The 9,659-nt window shown below is 42.2% G+C and overlaps 1 protein-coding gene across 1 annotated transcript in view; it reads right to left on the bottom strand.

Moving 5' to 3' along the window:
- Nucleotides 1–2,972: 2,972 nt before the first annotated feature.
- The window catches only part of PARP6 (poly(ADP-ribose) polymerase family member 6), a 31,836-nt gene continuing 25,149 nt past the window's right edge, over nt 2,973–9,659 (bottom strand). The window contains exons 19-22 of the mRNA XM_042783248.1: nt 4,124–4,203; nt 3,680–3,743; nt 3,411–3,495; nt 2,973–3,075 (exon numbers count right to left, since the gene is read on the bottom strand). Of these exons, the coding sequence (XP_042639182.1) occupies nt 2,973–3,075; nt 3,411–3,495; nt 3,680–3,743; nt 4,124–4,203 (332 nt within the window). The remainder of the gene's footprint in view (nt 3,076–3,410; nt 3,496–3,679; nt 3,744–4,123; nt 4,204–9,659) is intronic.

Here is a 9,659-nt window from a genome sequence, read left to right as displayed (position 1 = left end):
CAGGCTTTGAGAGGATTCCTCCCCAGAGACTCAGGGCTCCATCTTCCACAATTCCCTTCCCACTTAATAGGAGGAGTACTGTGGGTTTTTAATTTAGATTTTATGTCACCTATGTTTTTAATTTTAGCACATGATATCTGTGGCTTTTAAACTTCTCAGATCCTAAAAGTCCTGCTTTTCTGTGGCACATTAAGAAATGGTCTTTAATTCCATCACACAACTTTATTGGGGAAAGAGACCATTACACTTATGCTGTATATATAAAAATAACACACATGAGGCTAGCTCAGCTATTTAAGTTTTTCTGGTAATATACACTATTTGTTCTATCCCTTCTCTTCCATCATTTACTAGTACTTGCTATATCAAATGCTATTGAGAAAGAAAATAAGAAATGCTTATAATGATAAAAAATCTTTAAGTTTCTAACAATGAAAAAATGTTACGCCATTTTAGTAGTCAAGCCCCTAGGTTCTGTTGCCGGAACACCAATGGGAACACAGTTTGTAAAGCTCTAGGGAGGTAAAGAAGGAGCCCAGGTGGTACAAGTGGTTACATGCTCAGCTGCTAACCCAAAGGTTGGCAGTTCAAACCTACCAGCCACTGTAAAGGAGAAGAATGTGGCAGTCTGCTTCTGTAAACATCTACAGCCTAAGAAACCCTATGGGCAGTTCATTCTGTCCTATATGGTCACTATGAGTTGGAATCTACTCAATGGCAATGGGTTTGGAGGGAAGTAAAAGAGTGGTTAAGAGCTCAGGTTCTTAAGTTAGACCAAACCAAACAACCAACTCCACTGCCATTGAGTCAATTCCCACTTATAGCAACTCCCATTGGGTTTCTGAGGCAGTAAATCTTTACGGTAGATTGTCCAGTATTCCTTTCATGGAAGGGCTGGTGGGTTTGAACTGCCAACCTTCTGGTTAGCAGTCAAATGCCTTAGGCACTGTGCCACCAGAGCTTCTGGACAGATCTGGCTAAAATCCAGCATTGCCACTAATCAGCTGTGAGACTTCAGACACATTGTTTAAGATCTCTAAAGAAAATTGATCTTCCAGCCTTGTCAGGATTAAAACTACTTTAAGGTTTGAAAGCCTATATAACATAGAACCAGAACAGAGGTTCTGAAGTCAAGACTGTCCATCATTTACTAGCTGTGGAGTGTGAGCAAATTATGCTCTGTGCCTGTTTTCTCATCTACAAAAGGGAAATAACTGCACTTATCCCATCGGCTTGTTGTGAGTATTAGGAGTCAATGCACAGAGAGCTTACAACTAATGCCAAGAGCACAGTAAATACTCCAAAATGTTAATTAGTAAATTAGCACTAATTATTAAAGTGCTTACCCTAATGCCTTAAAAAAAAAAAAAACCTCACTGCCATTGAGTCAATTCTGACTCATAGTGACCCCCATTGGATTTCCAAGGCAGTAAATCTTTATGGAAGTAGATAACTCCATCTTCCTTCTGTGGAGCAGTTGGTGAGTTTGAACCGCTTGACCTTCTGGTTAACAGCCAAATGTCTTATCCACTAGGCCACCTTACCCTAATGCCTAGCCCCTAGTAAGACACAAAAATGTTAATTCCTAATACTATCCATATGGGCTGCATGGTCAGGAGGGATTTCAGGAAGGGTGGACTCATTGATGGGGTCATTTACATGGTGAAGAGGTCTTTTTCCTGGATCTAAAACCAGAATGGAGGAGAGCCCTAGGAGACTTGTACGGTAGGAATATTCTAGTCTTGATCAAGGAAGTATGAAGAAGATTAAGGAGCAGCTCCTAGGGTGATGGACCTTAAAAATGATACTTCTTCCATGTTAAGGCAGGTTAACTAGGTCCCAAGCAAAGAAGGTGTCTCCAAAGTAGGGTATGAAAGGAATGAACGACAATAGTTAGTCTAGGGCAGGCTTTATAGATCAAGAAGCTATAGAATGAAAATCCTGTACTTCAAATGTCAAGATATGTTTAATGCCTATTTGTCCTCTCTGCTTGTATTACTTATATTCTTAATATTTCATAAAATATTTGGAAATATCCATCCTATTTCAGCTATACTTAGAACTTAAGGTTTTGGGTCTATGGAACACAGCCTGAAAGGCTGGCAGCAATAGAAGGCTGGCAAAGGGCATTTCAACAGGTAGATTGAATTCAGTGAAACAATTAGGTCTCTTAGACACAGCACAGCTGTCTCCTCTTACCTGCTAACCATATATATATATTTTTTTTTTCACTGTAAGAGGCTGCATTCCCTTAGGATTTCTTTATTGATTTCAAGTTAGAAATCACGCTAACAACAGGCACCAGCTCCCTACCCTTTCCCTTATAGAAAGATGTAGTTGAGAGGAGAGTAGGGAGATGAGATGCAGAGCAAGGGTGACTGGACAGGTTTTGTGCAGAGAGCAGAGACCCTAAAGAGGAAGTCTGAGCTCCCCTCGCCTCAACGGCCTTTTTAAATCTGGACAAATAGTCATTAATGATATTTTAAATCCTTCTCACTTTGTTTCATTTGCATAAATTTCCCTTTTCCATCTAATCCATTGATAAAAATGCTGACAGATCTGTAGTACACTACACTAGATGGAGTCAGTTTTGATATAAATAGGACCAACCCTCAGGATAATCCAGCCAACCTACCCCAATGCCCATTTGGAGGTTTAGGGTAGGTGCTGGGCCAAGGCCAGTCAGACCACAGTGATCATATCCAGTCCACAGCACCTTCCATTTTATTGTTTTATTTACAAACAGGGTGAAGTCAACTGGGAAAATCAGGGTTTGGGAGTCAGTCTGCCATCCAACTGTGGAGTGGTTCCTGGGTCAGTCTCCACCATGAGGTCGCCTCTTCTATCCTTTTCCTGCCCCTTGAGTAATGGCCCCTCGATTCCTCAGGGCAGCCTCACCTGCTGCTCTTGAGCCCTTCCATAAGGGCAGATGGATCCTGGGGGAACAGGGTGGCACGAGGGCTGGGGCCCCCTCAGTTTGTATAAACCTGAGTTCCGATCACACGCATGATTTCCTTCTGTATCTTGGGGTCCTGAGTATTAATGTTGGCATCGCCCACCTGACCATCTTCATATCTGCCAAAGATAGGCCAAGTGTGAATATAAGAGGGACAGCAATACCAGAATAATGGGAACCAGCAGAACTGCATTTGAAGGTATGGCCATATATCCCAGAAGTCAAAGCCTTTTCTGGCAGCCCTTTAGAACGGAAGGGAGTCGGCTTCTCTGGCCGCTGCTAAAGAGACCCCAAAGTATGCCCATGTTCCAAGGGCAAAGTCCCAGTGCCAGCTCCACTCAGGGAGCCAGAGACAAATCTCAGATAACAGAAATAAACTGCTCTGGTAATCATATACTATCATACTCCCACCCTCACTCCTTGGAGTAATCCCAGGGTACCCTCCTAGACTCACACAAAGAAGAACCTTGTGCAGACATGGTCGGATACAGGGCAGACCCAGATGTTCCCATGCTTCTGAAGGTCCTTAGATGTAATCACTGGGAAGAAAGGGACCAGGGGGTCATCATAAGTATAATGCTTAAGTTACAGACTCCAGGCAGAAGAGAGAAGATATGATGCTTCAACAGACCCCTCCTCACCCTTGGCTGGATCATGTGCCAAAGCTGCATCAGAAGTAAAGTTTGGGGATCCAAAACAACAGGGAACAAGTGAACTACCTACCTTCACAAAGTGCTATACAGTTTAGATTCCGACTCTGCAGGAACCTTGACTGAATGGATCGGGTCTAGAAGGGAAGACAAAAGAGAGCAGAACCAGGTAGATTGTTACAGCATTCCCTAGAGAAGCCAGTTAGATGCTTATGGCTGAGGGTGGGGATCCGCCCAGCCACCCTCCAAAATTTTGCTTTCCCATAATCAGTCTGGATGGGCCCACAGTTTCCATCTTTACATTTTCATGTTACTGAATCTAAACTTCGTTCCTGCTCTCATACTTACAACTGAGGCCACATATGACTCTGGAACTATGTTCATCTTAGAACAAAACTGATTCTTTCAAATGATCTTCAAACCACCCACTTAGCCCTCATTGTTTCCTTTCCCATGTCTATAATCTAGTCCCAAAAGAAGGATTTTGCCTCACTAGAGCAGAGCCAACTAATAATACCTGGGGGATGGTATTCATCCTGTTGTATCTCTGGACCAGCTCATCCTTGGAGGGCATCCTGTGCTGTCCTTTTCCCATTCCTGTCACAGAACAACAAGCCCAGTTCATTCACTCGTTCCTTCATCAAGTGTCTGCTGATGTAACCACTATGTGCCTGGCACTGAACCAGATACTTATCAATACAAGGGTAAATAAAATAAGACGTTTGCTCTCACAGAATTTAGTCTGGTGGAAATTACAGACAAGGAACAAGTAATCACATTACAGTATGCTAAGGGTCAAGGAGCCCTAGTGGCACAGTGGTTAAGCACTCAGCTGGTAATCAAACGGTTGGTGGTTCAAACCCAACAGCCACTTTATAGGGGAAAATGTGGTAGTCTGCTCAAAGGCTATGATGGGGAACATACAGAGTAAGAGTCAGAGAAGGTAAGCCAGCCTAACCTAGGGGTTTGGAGAAGGTTTCCTGGTGGAAATGACAGCTAGGTTGAGAACTATAAGATTAGGAAGAGTTAGATCTGAAGCAGTGTTCTGGGCAAAGGTAACAGGATATGGAAGGCTAGAAGAAAGGTAAAGAGCGTAGTGCCTTAGTCTGCAGAGGAGAGCTGACAGCAGAATAATGGGGAGAGATGACTTGGAAGAGGTGAGCTAAGATCAGATGAAGCAGGCCTTGTAGGCCATGTTAAGGCAACTGGAGTTTATCCTGAAAGGAATACAGAAACAGAGAAAGTTCTAATATAGGAGGGTAAAACATGACATGAGAGGCCCGGGAGAGTGGGACATCAACACCTGGATATCAAATGCCAGAGCTATAAGAAATGAGGGGGAAGGAAGCAGGGAGAACAAATTAGATGGGCTCTAGTCTCAAGGTTACATAAAAAATTGACCATTCAAGAGGTAAGGGAGAAAGTGATGAATAATTTTCTATAGGTAATCAGAATGGCAACTACCTTGAAGAATTCTTCCTACTTTAAAAAATCATCCCTGACTAGAGAAAGAGGTGTCAATTCTCTCCAGTTCCCACCCTATCCAAATCCATTACCCTTCCCCTCACTTGAATAAAAAAACAAAAAACCAAACTCACTGCCTTCAAGTCGGATTCAACTTGTAGCGACCCCTCCTTGGGTTTCCAAGGCGGTATCTCTATGGAAGTAGATTGCCCATTCTTTCCAAGGAGTGGCTGGTGGGTTTGAACCACCAGCCTTCTGGTTAGCAGTCAAATGCTTTAGGTACTATGCCACCAGAGTTCACTGAATACTCCTGCTTGTAATAATATAGACTGCGGCATTGTAAATTACTTAGTGTGGCTTTTCTACCCATAAGTCTTTGTAAACTCCAAGGTGGAATTTGCCATGAGCAACTGAGGAGCTCCTGATTGCTAAAGTTGTCCACCTGCGGTATTTCTGTTGGGAGTGGCACTAAATAATGTCTGGGAGGTTCCCGCTCTCTCTCAGTGCTTAGAATTCTGATGTTAGGATTGGTTGGTTTGGCCACTCTGCCGGGCTCAAAAGGAGGCCTCCTAGAGGCAGAAGAAGTAAGTCTCTCTCTCTGGCTGCTGGTTGAGGAAGACGTGCTGCTGAAAGAGACATGCGCTCCTGAAAGAGAAATGCGCTGCTGGGAAAGAGACACAAGAGACACTCATTGCTGAGTGAGACACCAAGGGACACTCACTGTTGGGAGAGAGACTGTGAGAGACTATTACGAGACAGAGAGATTGTGGGCTGGGAGAGAGACTGAATGTTTTTCCTGAACTTGAATTGTAGCTTGGTGCTTCCCTAATAAACCCCGTAATCTGTGAATTCTGTGTGGCCACTGCAGTGAATTATCGAACCCAGGAGAGAGGTGGTGGGTGCTTTGGGAGAAAAGGTTGGTGAAAGGGCTGGAGGGAGGCAGCATGTTTGGCCTTGCAATAATAGGCCTTGGGCTATTGAAGGTGATTCTGTCTTCCTCTTGTGGGGTTAGAGGAGGTCAGAAGATGTGGTCTCCATGTCTTTTTAGCAAGACTCAACCTGGAGTTTTCTGATTTAGATATACAACAGCGCTCTTGTACCCCTACTCCCAACTTTTTCTGGCCTGGGGATAGGACTTCAGCATACGTCCTCAGCTTTATCCCAGGCCCAGCTTTATCTCTGTCACAAAAGGATGGAAATAATGCTTATCATTACAGGCCACAAACAGCAATGACCATGACCCCTATCTCATGACTCCATCCCAGACTTTCTGTTACTAGTAACTCCACTCTGTGGTTTAGTGACAGTCATTGTGTAAGAGTGAGAGTAGTAATCACTGGATTGACTATCTCCACTGCTCAGATGGTCAATTCATCCTACACTTACTCTGAAGTCTCCAGACAGATTTATAGCCTGAATAAACCTCAGAGCAATGAGACTTGAGGCTTCAATTGCCAAGTTATTCCTCCTACAGGAAAGATACCTATTCACCCTAATTTCCATCTTCTCCATTAACCTTAACTAGGTTCAGCTCTGCATCCAAATTCAGTAACAAGGTTCTGACTGAAATTCCTATTCAAGTTCTGTGTTAGAGGAAGCAGATGGAAGGAAAAGAAAAAAGAATCTGATTTCTATACAGATGGCCCTTGTAATAATCCAAAATCTTGTCCATGCCTGTCCTATCGTACACTGCCCTGACCATACTGACCCGATGATCTTCAGCCAGTTTCTTGATACCAGACCTGAGAACATAGTGGCTAAAATGATCCCTGGATGCTTTAAGTCCAGAGGATGAATGAATTTATCAACACTCCCTAAACAAGATTAACAAAGTAGTGGAGGGAGTTTACAATTTCCTTTCTCACTGGCCCTAGTTTTACCATACACACTATGTCCAAGTGATTAGAGACTCCACTGGTCAAATGAATGTCCTCTATTTACACCCCACCCTAGGAGGGTACCCACTGGCACTAGGCTCTTCCTCAGGAGTACCCTGAGGAAGAATGAAGACAAAATAGGGTGGAAGGAAACATGCAAGACAGAGTTGCCCAAACGCCAGAAGAACTACAATTAGTGAAATATTGCACATACCCCCATCCACTGTTAAAGGGACTCTGATAAATCTGTGGGGCTCTGAGAAACACAAGACACTGAAGCAAAGCCTAATCTCCCAATCCAATATGGTGATAAAAACATTGGCTTAGAAATTGTTGTTGTTGTTGTTATGTGCTGTCGAGTCGGCCCCGACTCATAGCGACCCCTCCTTGGGTTTCCGAGGCAGTATCACTATGGAAGTAGGATTGCCCAACCTTCCTTCCAAGGAGTGGCTGGTGGGTTTGAACCGCCAGCCGTCTGGTTAGCAGGCAAGTGTCTTAGCCACTATGCTTAGAAATTAGGAGACCTAAATTCCAGGCCTACCTCTGCTACTCAAAGCTGTGTGACCCAGAGCAAGTCATCTGATATTACTATGTATCAGCTTTCTTATCTATAAAGTAACAAGGGATTAGACTAGATGATCTGTAACTCCAATAGTAAAATCTATGGTATTTCTATCCAGCATCAATAGCCTTTTGGGAAAAGAGTGCTGTCATATGAAAAGATGAAGAAAGACAAGAAGTCAACAGAGATACCAGGCTTCATCTTGATGACCAAAGGTATTCAGGCACTTAGTTGTAAACAAAGGCCAGTTAGAGGAATGGAAGAGGAGAGAGAGGGAGGGAGGGAAATATGGAGAAAACAAACAGGAAGAGTCTTGTGGGTACCACGAGCCAGGAGAATCTCACTACTCAGAAATTAAAAAGAACTTAAATTGAGGGATGCTCAGGCTGGGACAAAAATAGAAACTGAGGAACCTAGACAGAGAAGCCAAAAAGACTACCCCCATCCACAACCCACTCTGGACCTCAGGAACACAGACAATTCATTCACTCACTTAAGAAATATTTATTGGGTACTTAACCTGTAAGGAGCTATGGTGGCACACATCTAAGATATCTGATTGCTAACCAGAAGACTGGCAGTTCAAACCCCACCAGCCACTCTGCAGAAGGAAGACAAGGCAATCTACTTCCATAAAGATTTACTGCCTAGGAAATTCAATGGCGATCTATAAGTCAGAATCAACCTGGCAGTGGGTTTGGTTTTTAAACTATGTGGATTGATCATAACCTTTGGTTTATGACACACTATTATTTCATAGAACAATAAATAATGTATTGACTCAATCTAAGAACTAAACCCAAGAACTAAAACATTACCAGTGACTTACATCTAACTATATGCTCCTACCCTATGTTAACCACCTGCCTCCAACTTGAGAGGTAACCACTATCCTAAAATTTGGTCTTCATTCCTTTGCTTTTTCCCCCTATTGTGTATATGTGGGCATGTGTGTGGTGTGTATGTACATATATGTTAAAAAAAAAAAAAAAGAAAGAAAAGAAAAGGAATGATAACAAATGGCAGTTGAGTCAATTCCAACTCATGGTGATCCCATGTGTTTCAGAGCAGAATTGTACTCCATAGGCTTTTCAATGGCTTTTTTTTTTTAAATTGTAATTTGGGTGAAAGTTTATTTTCCATACAGTTCACATACACTTTGTCTCATGACACTGACTACAATTCCCCACAATGCAACAGCTCTTCAGTGGCTGATTTTTCAGAAGTAGATTGCCAAGACTTTTGTTCCAAAGTGCCTCTGGGTAGACTCAAATCACCAATCTTTTGGTTAGTAGCTGAGTGCTTAACTATTTGTGCCACCCAAGGACTTCATACATACATACATAAATATCTGTATGTATATGCATAGGTAACGTTAATTTCAGTTTTGAACAATAAAAAAAGGCACAACACAGTATATAGTCTTTTGAGATGTGCCTTTTTTGATTCAACATAAAGATCATAAAGATTTTCCCTATGTTGTGACATAAAACTGTTATTCATTTTCATTGCTGAATAATAGTCTGTTGTGAGAATATATAAAATTCATTTATCTGTTTTCCTGATTATAAGCATTTTTGCTGTCTCAAACAGTTTTGCTTTGAACATTCGTGTACACATCTTTCAGTGCACATACACAGGAATGAAATTGCTGGTTCAATGTTAAGAAATAATACCAAATTGTTTTTCAAAGTGGTTGTACTGATTTATAGCCCCATGAATATAAAAGAGATACCAGTAACTACAACATCTGGAACAATCAGAAGTATTATCAAACTTCTTTTTTTTTTTTTTTACCAATCCAAATGGTAACTCATTTTGGTCTCAATTTTACTTCCCTGGTTAAGAGCAGTTGAATGGTTTTTCATATTTTATTGGCCATATCTTCTTAAGTGAAATACCTGTTCATGTCATTTGCCTATTTTCTGTTGAGCTCTTTCTTTCTTATTGATGTTTAAAGATTCTTTACATATTCTTGTTGTTGTTGTTATGTGCCGTTGAATCGGACCCAACTCATAGCGACCCTTCCTTGGGTTTCCGAGGCAGTATCACTAAGGAAGTAGATTGCCCCATCTTCCTTCCGAGGAGTGGCTGGTGGGTTTGAACCGCCAGCCTTCTGGTTAGCAGTCAAGTGCCTTAGGCACTACACT

This window comes from Orycteropus afer, unplaced genomic scaffold (assembly GCF_000298275.1).
Source record: "Orycteropus afer afer isolate SDZICR_OR568_19922 unplaced genomic scaffold, OryAfe1.0 scaffold00015, whole genome shotgun sequence".
Lineage (NCBI taxonomy): Eukaryota > Metazoa > Chordata > Mammalia > Tubulidentata > Orycteropodidae > Orycteropus > Orycteropus afer.
This window is presented reverse-complemented; position numbering and strand designations above follow the sequence as displayed.